A 19,131-nucleotide genomic window follows, 5' to 3' on the forward strand; every position below is an offset into this window, starting at 1 on the left:
TTGGAAAATAGCGAATATTTTTACCTTCCCGTGGGTTTTTTCCCTCTCACATTGAGAGGTTTTTCCCACATTAAAATTTGGTGTTCTGTTGGTCTGTCTTCTCTTCAATTATTTGCTGGTATTGATGCTTCCATATTAATCATATTGAGAAAGTGAGCATTGCTAATTATCAACATCATTACTTTACCATGACCCACCACAAATGGCTCATGATGATAATGATAAGGTGATATGGCTTGTGCTTTTCAAAATTTTGGAAATAAAAGGCAACAACAGTTAAGATTAAAGGCAAAACTGAAAAATACGTTGCATGACACTTCCATATTGCAAAATAACAATCACACACATAAAATTAGTAAAGAGCCAGCAAGGCAATCCCACTAACGATACCAACTTTTTATGAGGCCCCTCAGATCCCTGTTTAGTCAATTATTGTCTTTGTCTTGTTGCTAACAAATTATTGAGAACTACTTCTTCACTCTAAGCTTTGATACACCAATACACAGTTCGGTTACAAAGCCTGCAAGCATTGCATTTTTCACTCTTCTCCTTCATATCTTAAATTTCTGATCACTTGTTGAGATCATATCATGGCTGGTGCACTTGTTGGTGGAGCTTTTCTTTCTGGCTTCATTAACGTTGTCTTTGACAGGCTCCTTACAACTGATGCTGTCAACTTGGTCTTGGGCAAGAAACTTGGCCCTGACTTGGTTGAAAGGCTGAAGACTGCTCTGTTTGGTGCTGAAGGTCTTGTTGCTGATGCTGAGTTGAAGCAGTTCGGTAATCCATCTGTGAGGAAGTGGCTCGATAGTCTCCGGGATGCTGTTTACTGTGCTGAGGACTTGCTGGATGCTGTCCTCCTCAAAGCCACCACTCAAAAGAATGCAAGTTCTTCCTGGTCCCTTAGCTTCTTCATCAACCGAGATAGGGATGAAATGGTAGACAAGATGGAAGGGATGGTTAGAAGAGTTGAGGATCTTGGAAAACAAAAAGATTTCTTTGGTCTTGAAAAGATTCCCACTGGTAGCTCATCATGGAGGACTCCAACCAGTTCCCTTGTGAGAGGCAATGTGTATGGCAAGGAGGATGACAAGAAGGCCTTAGTCAAGATGCTGAAGGACAACAGTGAGCATCACTTGTCTGTGATCTCTATTGTTGGCATAGGTGGGGTTGGTAAAACAACTTTGGCTCAGTGGCTTTACAACAATGGGGATTTAATGAAAGGATTTGATCTGAAAGCATGGGTTTGCATCTCGGAGAACTTTGATATCGTTGAGACTACAAAGAATGTTATAAAGGAGATCTCTCCAGATACTCAAGGTCTTGAGCATTTTAATTCACTTCACCGTGCTTTGAAAGAAAAATTGTCAAATAAGAAGTTCTTTATTGTTCTGGATGATGTTTGGAGTGATGATGGTGACAAATGGAGTAATTTTATGATCCCTTTCCAACAAAATGGGAATAAGGGAAGTATTGTTCTTCTGACTACTCAGGAGGAAAATGTTGCTTCCGCAGTTCAAAATTGTCAGCCTTATTTTCTCAGGAAGTTGTCGGAGGACTATTGTTGGTCAGTGTTTGCAGATAATGCATCTTTTCCACAGTCAAATGGGAGAGCAGCACTTGCAGAAATAGGTAGAAAGATTGTCAAGAAGTGTGATGGATTGCCATTAGCTGCAGAAACACTTGGTCGCTTGTAACGTACAAAGCACGATGTTGAGGAATGGAACAAGATATTAATGAGTCATATTTGGGGATTTTCTGTGGAGAAGAGTAAGATTATTCCAGCATTACTGATAAGTTACATCCATCTTCCTCCATATTTAAAGCGTTGTTTTGTTTATTGTGTGATGGTTTCAGTGGCTAAGAGAAAGGGGGTTGAATCTTAGCCCCTTTTTTTGCTTGCTAACACTTGCTGGACTTTAGAGGAGACTTTTCTGTTTTATCTCGTCCCTAGTCACGAGACATTTTCATTTTGTCTCGTCACTTGGTATGAGACATTTTGATTTTGCATTAGAACAGTAAAAACAGAAGTGAAGTAGGAGAGAGAAGATTACACCCAGATATATCCTGGTTCAGCTGCTAAGTGCAGTGCAGCCTACATCCAGTCTCCATCACAACAATGATGGAATTTCACTATAATCATCCAGATTACAACTTGTAAAGTGCTAACCCAACTTACAAGGGGATTCCCACAGAATCATGAAACACAACACAGATGTACAAAGGAACTCTAAGACATCTATGGCTTTTTCTTTTAATTTTGCACTCTCTGCCTTTTTCCGCTCTATGGCTTTTTCTTACAAACCTCACTGTTGCGTTGAGTCTTTCATGAATTAAAAACACAAGTACGAGCCATTATTACAAAATTAAAATCCAATTCTTAAAATCTTCTAATATTACAATTTTGGATAAGCCAATAAATTTTAAAATTTTTTATGAGGTCAAACGATTTTTCGATTTAAATCTACGGTTTTTCATTTTACATGTTTAATTTATTCTTCAATTTCAATCTCAACTACCTTGCTGTTCACTACAAATTCATTTCATTGCATGCATTATTAGCTTGTATAAGAAATAATTATTTTAGACTTCTTTAGTTTGTTATGTTTCTTTCATCTTTGTATAAGAAATACATAACTCTTAATATAGTACTGAGTGGTGACTAGTAACTAATATTAGCATAACTACTTGGATTTGATGTATTTGAGAGAGATTAGTTTGGTAGTACTATTGAACCCGGTCCCATAACATATCACGTTGGTTGAAAATTGAAACTTACCCTAAGATGCATTTATGTTGCCTGCATGAAATAAAGTTGAATCAAGGACTAAAGTTAGTGTGAGACAACTGGGACGACTTGAAGTCAATGTCCTCTAGCCTGAACCTGAATTATTGGAAGGAGCAGCTCCTCATCACATCACATTATACAAAATTAATTATGATAATTTATATGTAAAAGTATTTTAAGATAGACAACATATATTGGTATAAATGTGATTTTATAAAATCAATTATGATTAAAAAAATTTATTGTCATATAATTTGTGTTGGAATATTTTTTTATAGGGCATTGAAAAAATAAATATTTTTAAATAATGTTAATTAAAATTACATTGAAGTGAATTTTATTAATAGAATATAATTTATATATTTTTTTGTATTACTTTTTGTTGAGTTAAGAAATTAACTAAATTAATTAGTGATGACAAACATTATTTTTGGACAAAATAAATAATTAGTATTGATTAATTATATTTACTTATTACTAATTGTTTATTGTAGCAGACCAAATTTCAATAGTCAAATGGAATAAAAAGCAATCAACAAAAATGTTGGGCTGAAAGCAAAGAAAGAAGCCAAAGAAATCAAATTGGGCCAAGCATATCAATACCCGATCCAAGCCCGATCTGGTTTCAGAAAAGCAAATCCCTCTCTTTTGCTTAACCAAAAGCAACGTTCATCTCTCTTTTGTCCTAGTCAAATTAGAGTTTCAGAAAAGTAAGAAAGAGAAAAAGAGAGAGCTTCTTCACCAAGCTAGTCACTAAAGAAGCAAGAGAGAGAAGGATTAAGCTTGAAAGGCAGATACCAAATCACCCGGTTCAAACCCAATCAAGTTTAGGTTAAAGGTAACTCATTTCCTCTTGCATGCATCAAATCTTCTTCTCTTCTTTCCAACTCTCTGCTCTATCCGAAATGGGATACAAAGGAAAGATAGTTTCTGCTCTTCTCTGCTGTGTATCCACGGTCTTAAACAAGACTTGGGGACCAAGTTGGTTTTCAAGGGCTCAGATCAAGTTGACCATTGGAAGATTTCTATAGTTGCTGTTTTATGGCTTTCGGCCAAGATGAGGAAGTTAGAAGGAGAGTTTCTACTCTGAGGATTAAAGAGAAAAAGTGAATTCGTGGGTTGTTGAAGCTCAAAGCTCAAGGTGTTGACCTTGGAAGAAGAACCCAACAACATGCAAGGAGATAAAAGAAGCTTGATGTTCATTTAGAAAGCAAGGAGAGAAAACCAGAGAGTGAGAACAGTGTTCTGTTAAGAAGTTCCTCTACTTGGATAATACTTTCTTTCAAAGAAGCATTCGGCCAATACTGAAGAACTGCATCTGAGGTTTGCGAATCTTGTTTTGCACATAGCAAAGAGGCTGCTAATGAAGTCAATCTCTTTCATGTTTTACTGATTGTAATGTACTTTTCTAAGTTTATCTTTCTGTAATTTCTTGAGAGAAAAGGCATTGTGAGAAAGTTCAAGAAAAAGCCATGAGTGGAAAAAGGCTGAGAGATACACTAGAGAGAAAAGCCTAAAGTTATTTTCTGATTTCTTTAGGTTGATTAAGTGTCTTGTATCTTGCACATGTAAGGTATCCCTTTCTTAGTTGGGTTAGCACTGAGAGGAATAGTTAGGTATTAGCATAGCCAATGTCAAGTTAGGTTAGAACTTGAGTGTGAAAAGATTGGGTCAATCCTGTGAAATTGGTGTATGTAATACTGTTAACTATAGTGAAATTCTTCCATAGTTGTGGAGGAGACTGGATGTAGGTTGCATAGCACAAGGCAACCGAACCAGGATACATGCTGGTGTTAGCTTTTCTCTTCTCTGCTGAGTTCTGTTTTCTGATATTCATAAGACAAAAATAAATTGTCTCATAAATTTTCGCTGCTAAGTTCAAACAGAACCTGAATTGAAAGTTTGTTTAAAAGGGTAATAACTGCTACTAAAAGGAAGGCACAGATTCAACCCCCTTCTCTAAACCTACCACAACCTTCACTTTTTAAATTTATTTTTTACAATAAAATAATATATTTAAAAATAGATATTATTTTTATGGTTTAAATATTAAAAAATATTATTTATAATTACAGATTTTAAAAATATTTAGTGTTAAAATTTTGTGTGTAAGTGACAATATTGAAATCATATTTAACTTATGTATAAAAATATGTCTAAATAACAAAGATTGTTCACATTGGTTCTAAGTTTACGATAACTAAGTAGAATATATTAATACATAATAATAATGTCTAATTCATCTAAAGAAAAAAAAATCAATGAAACAGATTTTAACAATTATAAAAAATTATTTGATGTAGTATAAATTGGTTTTAAAAGATAGAATTTTAAGATTTTATTTTAAAAGAAATAAATACTCCTTTAAGTTTGGTAAAATAAATAATTAAATATTATTTAACTCACAAAATACTTATGAAATCATTATAACTTATGAATACGAGAAAAAATTGTAACAAATTATATATATAATAAATAAAATTTAAATGTTAATAAAAATTATCAGCTATCAAATAGGTAGAGATCCAAAGAACATGTGAAGATTGGATCGCATTAAAATTATTTGTTTTTTACTGCTTCACTATTTTTTTTATAATTAGTATTTTTTATAATTAGTATTTTAATTAATATAATTATTTTTTATTAAAATACTAACCTCTTTTATAATAGTTAATTTTACTTTTTCATAATAGTTAATTTATCTATTTTTAAAATTTAGTTAGAATATATTTTAAAGGTTACCATTTGAAAAAAATTATTAACGGAATTAAACATCAATATAACAAAAGAGATTAATGATTTAATTTTTTTGTATACTAAGTAAATTAATTTTTTAATAAATATATATTAGTCTTTTTATAAACAAATTATACATAAATATAATAAAATAAATTAAATACATGATTTACGAATAACACAAGTTATACATTAGAGACTAATAATATAAATAAATATTATTTAGTTAGTATTATTGTTTGTAATTAGAATATAAACTATTTTTATTAAAATTTTAATTTTTTTTGGATTGTATAATAATAACATATTTAAACACAAACACAATAGTTTTTATATTTAAATAAAATCTTTTAATATGAACTAAAAAAATAATAAAATTATTTTGTTCTCTATAAATATAAAATAAAATATTTTTATACACTGTAGAATAAATTTTTATATATAAAGACCTTTTTAAATTAAAAATAATAATTATTAATATTAATAAATAGATATCAATAAATTAATTTAGTCATTTTTCTCAATTACAAAAATCTTACTTCCAATATGAACTAGTGACTAAATTGATAGATTTTTTTAAAAGTCAACGTCCAATTGAATATGTTATGGTCATCTATGTTATGATATCAGTTAATATTTTACATCATCAATCATTAACGAAAATTGTGAGTGGAGTAATTGAAGGACAGATATCATTAATTTGTAATCTTTGAAGGACCAATTTAATTAAAAAAATCTTTCAGAGACGAATTTAAAAAATGCCTTATCTTTCAGAGACTAATTTAACTATTAACTCTTAGTTTGTTATGTTTCTTTCATCTTTGTATTTTGTCAATGCGTATAAACAAAAGTCTGTCTCTATCTCTATTATTTGGTGTTTACTGTTTAGATTGTTTTTTATTTTTACTGATACTAAATCCATGATACGCTTCACAACTAGTTGTAAGTTTGTAATAGTTCAAACTAGAGTGAGATTCGCGCAATGTGCGGAGAGGTAGATTATTTATACTATATAATATATTTTAATAAATGTTATATTAAAAATATTTTAGAGAATATATTATAAATAGATTTTTAATTTATTTATTTTTAAAAAAGACATAGGTTATTTATATTAGAGTTATACAAAATTACATTTTCTTTTTTTTCTTATTTTTTGATTTGCATTAATGGCTACACTTTGTCTTTTCTTGCGATTTTTTTTGTTTGTAAATAATGAAAAAAAATAAATGAATGAGAATGAAAAACATATAAAAATGTTATATTAAATTTAAGGAATTTTTGACCATTAGTATAAGAGATTAAGAAATGAAGAGTAGTAACACTCTTTACTATGTATAAGTTGTAGAATTTAAATATTTGTAACTGAAATTTTTTATAATTATTATTATTATGACACTTTTAATGTATGTTTATTGCATTTAATTAGTACTTGATGATTCAATTGAATAATAATAGATAAGAATTTTTTGTTTTAATTTTTTTAAAACATTTTCCTAAACATTGATTGGTTGATTTTCATCTAGCAATTTTGGGTATTAACTCTTCCAGTCTGTCATTACCATTGCAAATCCTTCTACAACAAAGAGAATAAGACATGGTCAAAGAATGATAATCCATTCCAAGTAATTGTGGAAGCAATATGCACATGTAGAATAACAATTTAAAAAAGAGAAACACCGTAAATGTAAATTGTGGAAGAAGTACTCCACATGTAAAATAACAATTTATAATTTGATGATGAAATATTGCAATCGATAGTATATAGGGAGCAATAATTTTAAATGCACATTAATTTTGGTTGTGACTGTTGGACAGAACCATTTACAAAAGAGGAATACATAAATTTGTGCTACTTGCAATGAGTTCACAATTAAAATGTTATTATTTATAACAAATAAACAAATAAATAGGGCTATTGAAAATGATATTGAGCAATGAGAAGAGTAAACGGCAAATTTGAAAATCTTTAGGAAGATAGTTGGGACAAATTTTCTACGATGGCAGCGCCGAATGGTGACGTTGGTCTGAGACACAGAATCGAGCTTTGGCAGGGAAACCACAGGAGGAGGAATGGAGTTTGCCCTGGTTTCTGCAATTTATGCAATGCGGCTCTGCCGGAGATGGACATCGCGATGTATAATTTGTTTTGAGGAAAAAACAATGGTTCATGGAACCGGAAGAGGATGGAAGAAATAGAATGGGACCGAAAAAGGATGGAGGAAATAGGACCTTGGTACGGAGAGGTGCTAAAAGGGTGAGGATTTGAGAAAGGTAATAAGCTCTTTGGTTTTGATAGTTTTTTGTTGGGTTAAATGTTAATTTGTGTTTTTGTTGTTTTAGAAATAAGGATTGATTTGAAAAAAGTTAATTTGTTGGTTTTTATTGTGTTTTTTAGTTATTTTTTGTGTTTTTTTATGTGAAAATAAAAGTTGATTTGGCAAGATTTGAGTGGTGGATTCTAAAATTTTGCTAAATAAGTGTTGGTGCTGACATGGCGTTAATAGAAAAAGAGAAATAATTTAGAAGCAATGTGGATAAACTCATGTACCTACCTTTATATATTAAAAATAGATAAGTAACTCTTAATATAGTACTGAGTGGTGACTAGTAAGTAATATTAGTATAACTACTTCGATTTGATGTATTTGAGAGAGATTAGTTTGGTAGTACTATTGAACCCAGTCCCATAACATAACACGTTAGTTGAAAATTGAAACTTACCCCAAGATGCATTTATGTTGCCAGAAAGAAATAAAGTAGAATCAAGGACTAAAGTTAGTGTGAGCCAGCTGGGACGACTTGAAGTCAATGTCCTCTAGCCTCAACCTGAATTATTGGAAGGAGCAGCTCTTCATCATATCACATTATAAAAAACTAATGAATAAGTTTTCAATCACATGGCAAAAATTAAAGGTAACAATAAAGAAGTTAATGGCAAAAATGAAAATTACTTTGTGTGCACCTTCTGAATTCCAAAATAACAATCAAATACATCAAATTAATAGAGAGCTAGCAACTAGCAAGACAGTCCCACAAAGGCTTTGATATACCAACACAGAGTTCGGTTACAAAGCCTGCAAGCGTTGCATTTTTTACTCACCTTCATATCTAAATTTCCGATCACTAGTTGAGATCATATCATGGCTGCTGCACTTGTTGGTGGAGCTTTTCTTTCTGGCTTCATTAACGTTGTCATTGACAGGCTCCTTACAACTGATGCTGTTAACTTCGTCCTGGGAAAGAAGCTTGGCTCTGACTTGATTCAAAGGCTGAAGACTGCTCTCTTGGGTGCTGAAGCTCTTGTTGCTGATGCTGAGATGAAGCAGTTTGGCAATCCATCGGTGAGGAAGTGGCTCGATAATCTCAGGGATGCTGTTTACTGTGCTGAGGACTTGCTGGACACTGTCCTCGCCAAAGCTGCCACACAAAAGGAGGAAAGTTCTTCCTGGTGGTCCCTTAGCATCTTCATCAACCGAGATAGGGATGACATGGTAGAGAAGATGGAAGGGGTGGTTACAAGAATTGAGGATCTTGGAAAACAAAAAGATTTCCTTGGTCTTGAAAAGATTCCCACTGGTGGCTCATCATGGAGGACTCCAACCAGTTCTCTTGAGAGAGGGAATGTGTATGGCAGGGAGGATGACAAGAAGGCCTTAGTCCAGATGCTGAATGACAACAATGAGCATCACTTGTCTGTGATAGCTATTGTTGGCATAGGTGGGGTTGGTAAAACAACTTTAGCCCAATGGCTGTACAACAATCAGGAGGAGTTCATGAAGGGATTTGATCTGAAAGCATGGGTTTGCGTTTCGGAGAAGTTTGAAGTTGTTGAGACTACAAGGAATGTCATAAAGCAGCTCCATGGAGGTACTTGTAGTCTCGATGATTTCAATTCACTTCAAAATGCTTTGAAAGAAGAATTGTCCAATAAGAAGTTCTTTATTATTCTTGATGATGTTTGGAGTGATGATGGTGACAAATGGAGTAATTTTATGACCCCTTTCCAACAAAATGGGAATAAGGGAAGTATTGTTCTTCTGACTACTCGTGGGGAAAATGTTTCTCTAGCAGTTCAGAACTGTCGCCCTTATTTTCTCACAAAGTTGTCGGAGGACTATTGTTGGTCAGTGTTTGCAGAAAATGCATCTTTTCAACAATCAAATGGGAGAGCAGCACTTGAAGAAATAGGAAGAAAGATTGTCAAGAAGTGTGATGGCTTGCCATTAGCTGCAGAAACACTTGGTCGCTTGTTACGTACAAAGCACGATGTTGAGGAATGGAACAAGATATTAATGAGTGATATTTGGGAATTTCCGGTGGAGAAGAGTAAGATTATTCCAGCATTACTGATAAGTTACTTCCATCTTCCTCCACATTTAAAGCGTTGTTTTGTTTACTCTGCATTATATCCCAAGGATTATGTATTTGAGAAAGATGATTTAATCCTTTTGTGGATGGCAGAAGATATTTTACCACCACCAAAGAGAGGAAAGAGTTTAGAAGAAGTTGGTTGTGAGTGTTTTGATGAACTAACTTCCAGATTATTTTTCACGAAGAGTGAAGGCTTTGGTAATTATTTTGTGATGCACGATCTCTTGCATGACTTAGCAATATTCCTTGCTGGAGATTTCTATTGCAACTCAGAAGAACTTGGTAAAGAGGAGGAGATAAAGATTCAGACTCGGCATTTGTTTGTGGATTTAAGTCAATGTAGCTCAAAACTTTATAATTCTATTTTGAAAGTAGAATCTTTGAGAACATTATTATTGTTTGGCGATTTCTCGTCTCCCAACTGCAACATTGAAGCGGCAACATGTGAGATATTATCAAAGTGTAAATACTTGAGAGTTTTATCCCTTACAAAACTTGATGAGGTGCCTAATTTAATAGGAGAATTGATCCATCTCCGCTACTTAAATCTCTCTTGGACTGATATTAAGACATTGCCAGAGTCTTTGTGCAACTTGTGTAATTTGCAAATATTGAAGTTGTATCAATGTTCTGAGCTAACTACGCTGCCTAGTGGTTTGCATAACCTTGTGAATCTGTAGCATCTTGATATTAGAGGAACTTCTTTGGAAGAAATGCCCAGAAAAATGAGCAAATTGAATCAGTTGCACGTTTTAAGTTACTTTGTCGTTGGCAAGCACAAAGACAATGGAATCCAGGAGTTAGCAGGGCTGGTAAATCTTCATGGATCCGTTGAGATTAAGAAGTTGGAGAATATTGTTGATGTGAATGAAGCAAAAAGCGCAAAGATAATGGATAAGAAGCACATTGACAAGTTATCCTTAAAATGGTGTTCAGGTGATGATATGGTTTTAAGCACACAGAGAGAAAGAGACATCCTGGATAACTTGCAACCGCAGAATGGGTTGAAAGAGTTGAAAATCGAGGGATACAAGGGTACAATATTTCCAGATTGGTTGGGGAACTGTTCCTACGAAAACATGACACGTGTATCTCTAAAGTCTTGCAAGAATTGCTGCATGCTGCCTTCACTTGGACAGCTGCCATCTCTTAAGTCCCTAAGCATTGAGGGTTTGTATCAGCTGAGGAGTATTGGCGAAGAGTTTTACAAGAATGAAGGAGATCATCATTCTTCGCGTATTGCACCATTTCCTTCACTGGAGAGACTGAAATTTGATGATATGGCAAGTTGGAAGGAGTGGCACTTACCTGACTTAAAAGCTTTTCCTCAGCTTAAGAGGCTTAAAATAAGAAATTGTGGAATGTTGAAGGAAGAGATGGTTAATCAGGTATTCTTCAGAATCGTTTCTTCTTTGTCGGATGTTTTCAAAGTTCGGAAACTACGTATAGGCGACCACTTTACAAAACGGCACACCGAGGCCATATTTCTTGATGGGGATACTTTAAGAATTAGGGGAAGTGAATCTGTGAAGGAGACTGCATTTAAGGCAATGATCAGCAACAACCATCTACGTTGCCTCCAAGAAATACACATCTGGAGGTGTAGAAAACTAGAATTCCCCCGGCTACAGCAGCAGAAGTATGATTTGGTAGAGCTACAAATAGACTACAGCTGTGATTCACTAACCTCCTTGTCGTTGGATGTCTTTCCCAATCTCAAGAATCTCAAGATAAAAATGTGTGGGAATCTGGAATCAGTGTCAATGTCAGAGGCACCACATGCTGCTCTTCAACGTCTCTCCATCAGTGGATGCCCTGAATTAATGTCATTTGCAGGAGAAGGACTGGCTGCACCCAACTTGACTCATCTCAGCCTCATACGATGCTGGAAGTTGGAGGCATTACCACGTGACATGAAGAGTCTACTCCCAAGTCTACAGTCTCTCAAGATAAAGTATTGCTCAGACATGTGCAGGTTGGCAGAGGGTGATTTGCCGCCTAACTTGAAAGAACTTGAAGTGGGAATTTGCGAGCAACAAATGAGGGATCTATCATGGATGCCCAACTTCCACGCCCTCACTCATCTTACCATTTATGGATGCTACAACATAAAGACATACCCAGAGGTGGGTTCGCTGCCTCACCTTCCCTCCCTTACCACTCTTGAGATATGCTGGTTCTATAATCTGGAGACATTGGAGTGCAACGAGCTTCTCTGCCTCACCTCCCTTCAACAACTACACATTGATGGGTGTCCAAAGCTGGCGAATATGGCAGGAGAAAAGCTGCCTCCCTCTCTCTTCCTACTCAAAATTCAATACTGTGATTTGCTGGGAGAACACTGCAAGAACAAGCATCAACTAATCTGGCCCAAAATTTCCCACATACCAACCATTGAAGTGGACTCCGAACAAATTGTCTGAACAGAGATTTCTGTGCAGGTAATTCTCTAATCTTCATGATTCACACATGCACAAGTCATACCAAAAAAATGATAGCTTGATTTGTGGAAAGAAAACAGTTAAAAAAATGGTGTTTTTTTCTTTGCCTAATCTTTATGTTTATGCTTAGCCAAATTCATTGTACATATCAAATTAAATACGGCTATTAAAATGGTTTCCGAGATTGAAAATGTACTTGTTTCTAATACTCTTTTTTTTTAATCAAAGAGTTACCTATCGTGCTAGAAGATTCAAAGTAAAAGGAATCAGCATGAGGTGTATAAGCTTTCAAAATAAAAGGATCAAATTATTGCTGTATAATCTTTTCAACTGCTTGCTGGATTTGTAACTCTTAAGTTGAATAGATGGAGAGTTATTCATATTATTATACACACATCTAATGCCTTGTATAATTTCTTTTGAACACGCTATCGATAAACAGTTTTCCCAAGGTGAACTTGATATAGCTAATGTCATTAGAAGGTCAAGTTGTGATGAAGCCATCAGACAACAATTTCATCTCTATCAACTTCACTTATTGGTGAGTATCTATCCTTTTTTTTTTTTGAAATTATTATTTTTAAATAAACTAAAATATAGGCTTACCATGAATTTAGCCAATGGCCTTTATCCTGGTATGTGCAGTTTGGACATATATTAAGCTACTTAAGATTCTGTTCTAAAATGTCTATATTGAAAATCTTTTCTTTCTAACTTGTAATATTATGGCAATTAAATTATGCTTGTTGATCACTTTATTTTTCTCTCTAACTGCATTTAACTTCTTTGCAATTTCACTTTTTGGTGGCATTTATGTTTGTTAAATATCATTTCACTGCTGATCCTAAAATCAAAACAATGATCCAACATTACTGCAGTATTATGCATTTCAGAAAAAAAGTGTAGAAAATAGAAAGAACTGAAAGACTATAGAATGATAACTGTGTGTTTGGTTTTTCTGATGACAAACTCTTAGTCTTGAAATGTTATTAATTTGTGTATTAGTGTGTCAGGAGAAAGCCTCTGAGCTCTGCATGAGATACATTGAGGAATAAGCAGCAATACAGAAACATGGGAATACCCTTGCTGTCACTTGAACAGAGAAGGTCAAATATTCTGAAACCGAAACAGTGTCAATTGCAGATATGAAGAGGCTTGATTGAGTATGATTAAGTTGTCCCTTTCAGCACATAATCTTTATATAAATTCAAACCATATTTACATTACCTTCATTCAATCAAAAGAAGTGATTTCTGTTTTAGCTTCAGGTAGGTATAGTTACTCTATTCCTCTCTGCAATTAACTTCAGGTTGGAGAATATTGCAGGAGAAAAGCTTCCTTTCTCTCTGTTACTGTTTCAAATTCAACACTGTCCTTTGCCCGGCAAACGCTACAAGAAGAAGAGTCACAGCTAAACTCTTCATGAAGGTAACATAAACTTGATGGATCTAGAGGTATTGATCTTTGAAGCTGCTCTATCTCATATCATTTCTTATGGATGCCAACTCAAATAGATTTTCCAGGGGCATCAAGGGATAGATAACTGCTATGCTGGAGGATTTGCTTTCTTTCTGGTTTCAACCATTAAAATGCGCACTAGGCAGCTTCTGTGGCAATTGCAACTTGGTGAGCATGTAAGTACATTTGTCAAAATTTTGCATTGTGGTATTATTATTTTGATGTCAATCTTTTCTCAAGCTGAATTTGTCCCTTTCGGTTCTGTTTTAGAAGCTAAAAAGGAATGCAACAATGTTGAACACATCATTGTGTATTTATCAAGCAGGTTCTTATCACAGTCGTTCAACTTTGAGGTGTGATTGCTATCCGTGCTCTCTAGCCAAAAAGTTCGTAAACAACGGCTGTATATTGTATCATTGATTTCACCATTTAGTTTATGTGGTTATGTTCTTGGACAAGAGTTCTGCACTTATAATTAGTAGTGCTTGTAAGTTTTGAGACTTGCTTGTAGCTTTATTTGGAAAATAGTGAATATTTTTACCTTCCCGTGGGTTTTTTTTCCCTCTCACATTGAGAGGTTTTTTCCCACGTTAAAATTTGGTGTTCTGTCTTCTCTTCAATTATTTGCTGGTATTGATGCTTCCATATTATGCCTTTGACAGGTTTAGTTTATTCCCACCATGAATGATCATTTTACAATGTTAAATATCTTGCCTATGAAAATTATATTGAGGTGCATTCTATATAACTAGTAGCTTAATGTTTCTCTCTTTCCTTTTTCTTATAAGAGAAAGAAAAGAATTAAAGAAAACTAAAAGCAATTCAATTTGACTGTACTAAACTCAGGAATATTGAAAATAATGCACCCACTATTAATTATCTTAAAAGGTTTTCATAGGTGTACACAGGAACTATTCTCTTGGCATTTACACAAGTTGCCTTGAATAAATGAAAGAGAAAAATCATCCTCTTCCAAAACAAAATTCAGTTCATTAGAAAAAACTATTTAAAATTCTTTAAACAAGAATTTAATTGGCTGATCAAGATCCAAGAGTGACAATAATGAGAAAAATATTTATTCTTGGATGCAGGAACAACCTTATTTTACAGATGCAAGGCAATTAATGTCAATCACCGGAGTGAAAAGCTGTATAAGACTAAAGAGAGTGGTTTAGACATTAAATCATAACTAACTAACTAAAAGTTGAAAAAGGCAGCAAGAGACAAAGAAAAAGGATATCCCAAAAAGACATTCATGATCAAGCTACCAATTAGTGCCGATTGTCTAGCTTATAAGGACAAATTGGCAAATTCTGGAGTGGCAAGTTTTGCATTGATTGTGGATCCTAATTCTCTAAATGATCAAATAACGATCCACTTTCTTACTTAAATTGCTTGTTCCACCATTTGAGCAATCATAGCCAAAATGACATAAAAGTTACAGCTACATTTAATATTTGATTAGCCAGCCAGCAAGACCAATTCCCACAAGCATCCAACTATGAATTAGGCAATGATGATGATGATGCAATGATATTTCTTCTATCAAGATAGCTGGATGGTAGGCCTACCATTAATGATAGTGTATAATATTCATTTTTCTTGTTCTTCATGTGTATTTATTTACCACTCTTTCTGTATAAGATGACTCACATTCGATATTCGATCCAAGTTACAGAGCAATAGAATGATGAGTACATAATAAATACATAAAGAATTTATAAACACAAAAAAACAAATCATACAAACGTTACTCTGGGTCTAATGCTCATAACAACTACACTCACAAAATGACAAGCACTTAATTTATGATGGGGCCATAAGTTATGATGGACCAGAATGAGACAAAGGTAGTTTGATACTACAGTTTGAACAACTTGAAAATATTAATACTTTTTATTCAACACTTGAGCTACTTTTGTCTTATAAAGCAGAAGGACATCAAAATTTTGATTTTTAGTAATAATGAATATGAGTATACAATGAATCCTAAATTGTGGTGGGAGAGGAAATTATGCAGCAAAAAATACACTCATTGCATGTTGTCCAGATTGAGGTAGAAATTAATATAGGCAAACTACTAAAACCAAAAATAATAAATACATAGCTACATTTACCATTTAACAACTATCATCTCAATCTAGTGGGATGGGCAAGATTTTACTACTACTATCATCTTCACTTTGATCAGTGATCTCTCCACCTATTCGCTTTCTATCTCTGCTAGAGTCCTTTTGCTCATGATGATGATGATAATTGCGATGGGATCGCGACGATTCTCCTCTGGTCCTCCGTTCCTACAAGAAAGAATCATAAAATAATGATAAATGAGAATCAGATTATAGCAATGCTGAATCATCTTGTTTTTGCTCTCCAGTTATGTATAATGCAGAGTTCAAGAAAGGGAAAGAACATACATCACGGAATAGAATGTCGTCGGCCTCAAGCATGTGGATTATGTGTCCGATTTTAGGTCTCTTTGTGGCATCAGGATCAACACATTTAAGAGCAACCAATAGAGCAAGCTTAAGAGCCTTTGAAGACGGCTTTTCAGGAAGGTTCGGATCGATGAGTTCCTCTGATTTTCTATTGCCAACCATAGTTTTCAACCACTCAATTAAATTAACCTGCAAATATACCAAATTCTAGTTAGGAAAACAGAAAAAGAGAGAAAATAATCAGCATAGAACAGTGTAAGAAGATTAAAACCAAAACTGTATACTATTATGGGTTATAGCCTCTAACCTCTCCTTGGGGTTTACTATAATCAACGGGACTTCTTCCGGTAATTATTTCCATAATAAGTATCCCAAAGCTATAAACATCACTCTTCTCAGTCAGCATTCCAGTGCATGCATACTCCGGTGCAACATAACTACAGAACAAGAAAAGAGAGAACATGAACTTTGAAGCGTAAAATATTTGAGTATAGAAAGTGAAACTAACTGATAAGAAAGGGAAAATATTTGGTTAACTCATACTAACCCAAATGTCCCCATCACTCGGGTTGTGACATAGCTATGATCAGAACACAGAAGCTTAGCGAGCCCAAAGTCAGAAACCTTTGGGTTCCATTGGCGATCAAGGAGTATATTGCTTGATTTCACGTCTCGGTGGACAACTTTTGGTTCGAGCCCCTCATGAAGATAAGCCAATCTGAAAAACACACATTACTGTCAACAAAACATTTCATGCAACAACATGTAAAGCCCTTCAAGTAGATTAAGATCATGAGCCCTACCCTTTTGCCGTTCCCAAGATGATGTTCATCCGGATATCCCAAGTCAGAGGGCTTACAGAATCAACATCCCCATGCAGCCACTCGTCCAGATTTCCGTTGTCAACATATTCATACACAAGCATCCTGAGAAACATATCAAACTTCAAATCTTACTAGTCTTGAACTTTTTAGCTTTAATTTTTTTCAAATGAAATGTCAAGAGTTAATACCTGTATGCGCCCTCAACACAGTATCCAAGCAATCTAACAAGATTCTTGTGCCGCACACGACCAATAGCTTCTACCTCTACCCTAAATTCCCTCTCAGCTTGTCCCCTAAAATGAGTCAAACGTCAGGTAGTGCTTACTTATATACAAGAGTAAGACCAGAGAACCTTCATTATATTGAAAAGAGTAAACAATCAAGGGGAAAAAAATCCAAAACATGACACTGCAAAACTTTTGACAAGTAACAACAATAAAGAAACATAGTTGTGATTCTTTTCTTCACATCAGTGGTAAGTCATGCTACCTTGAAATCAAATTATTAAGAAAATAAGTCCAAAAGAAGAAAGAGAAACATTGTATTTCATGTTCCTTCCTCTTGATTCAAAATATCAAAGGCCTATAATTTCTTCACCATCTGCAACCAAATTGAAGAAACCCGAAGACGCTAAGTACACAAATTTACTACGGCCAACCATGAAACACACCAAGTGTATTGATGATTACGAAAGAGAATAAACCAACCAAGTGAATGAAACAGGATGGAGCAACTGCCAAAATTTGTTGCAGAATAAATTATACTAGAATCATTTGACCAATCCTCAGGTTAACTGATTCAAATTTCAACATCTTTACTAGGCTCTAACCAAATTAGTTGAAAAAGCACAAACTTTCACCATCAATTTAAAGTAAGCAAGAACACAACATAACATATTATAAAGAAGTCAATTTTGATGCAGAGTTTTGTGTCTGCATCCAATTAATTATGTATTGTCACCTCATCAAAAATAACTACAAACATAATTGGACGAATGTGTAAACAGTTTTATTGTTTTCAGTAAATCATAATTAAATTCTTACAGTAAATAATAACATATATGAATTGAATGTGTGATGATCAAATGCAGAAGCTAGCAGAGAGAGAGAGAGAGAGAATACTTGTTATTCAAGAGATTCTTAACAGCAACATTGGTACCATCAGAGAGAACACCACGGTACACGATTCCATAGCCACCTTCACCGATCACATTCTCCTCACACATTCCTCCAGTCGCATCCTCCATTTCCCTCAGCGTAAACCACTTCCCCTGGTCCCGCCGATACGCTTCCACTCCCAAACGACGACGTCGTTTCGCACACGCTTCCTCCTCCTCCTCCTCCTCCTCCTCCGCCGCCGCCGCCGCCGCCTTTGCTTTCTCCGCTTGAGAACGCCACAGCAGACACCACCGTGCGGTGCTGCTCCGCCGCCGCAGCTTTTCCGATGTCGAGGTGGAGTTCATGCGGTTGAGGATTGGGAGGAGTGGAAATGATTTCCTGGATTTCCTTGGAGACGAGAGGAGTGAGAGGCTTGTGGTTGCGGCGGTGGCGGCGGTTGCGGCGGGAGGTGAAGCAGAGAGAAAGGAGGAAGAGGGAGAAGACAATGAGAGCGCCGACGAGGATTCCGATGAGGACCCATAGACGGAGGCCGAAGATGGAAGTGCGCTTTGAGAGCTGTGTTTCTACGAATGCTGCGTCGTAGACTGACATTGTTACAAGTTCGAAGTGAGAAGTGGAGTGTGTGTATCTCTCTCAGAGAGAGAGAGAGAGAGAGAGAGAGAATCAGAATCTGAGTGAGTTCAAGTGAGAGAGACGGAGAGAGTGTGCAATAGCAATATTTCAAAAGAAAAACTTTCAAATAAATTATAAAAAAATATAAAAATACGATTATTATCAACTAATGTAAATTTGAAATTTTTTTATTTTTTATTTTTTTATTAAAGAGAGACTCGAATTCGCCACTTCTAAGAAATATGGAGAGATTATAATTATTTTTTAATTGTAAAACAAAGAAAATATATACTTGATTATTAAAAAATACTAATATCAAAATAATATTTATTATAAAAGATG

General features: G+C 34.6%; 2 protein-coding genes and 1 pseudogene across 2 annotated transcripts in view; 2 read left to right on the forward strand and 1 right to left on the reverse strand.

The window, feature by feature from the left end:
• The window catches only part of LOC107472857 (putative disease resistance RPP13-like protein 1), a 47,702-nt gene extending 35,677 nt beyond the window's left edge, over positions 1-12,025 (forward strand). The window contains exon 2 of the mRNA XM_016092383.3: positions 8,730-12,025. Within this exon, the coding sequence (XP_015947869.2) occupies positions 8,730-10,578 (1,849 nt within the window). The 3' untranslated portion in view covers positions 10,579-12,025. The remainder of the gene's footprint in view (positions 1-8,729) is intronic.
• The window catches only part of LOC107472853 (putative disease resistance protein At3g14460), a 209,571-nt gene extending 195,195 nt beyond the window's left edge, over positions 1-14,376 (forward strand). Inside the window, exon 8 of the mRNA XM_052257189.1 lies at positions 14,071-14,376. The gene's annotated coding sequence lies outside the window, so the exon portion shown is untranslated. The remainder of the gene's footprint in view (positions 1-14,070) is intronic.
• Positions 14,377-15,735: 1,359 nt separating this feature from the next.
• Positions 15,736-18,822, reverse strand: LOC107472751 (probable serine/threonine-protein kinase At1g01540; annotated as a pseudogene).
• Positions 18,823-19,131: the final 309 nt, after the last annotated feature.

This window comes from Arachis duranensis, chromosome 2, assembly GCF_000817695.3.
Source record: "Arachis duranensis cultivar V14167 chromosome 2, aradu.V14167.gnm2.J7QH, whole genome shotgun sequence".
Classification (NCBI taxonomy): domain Eukaryota; kingdom Viridiplantae; phylum Streptophyta; class Magnoliopsida; order Fabales; family Fabaceae; genus Arachis; species Arachis duranensis.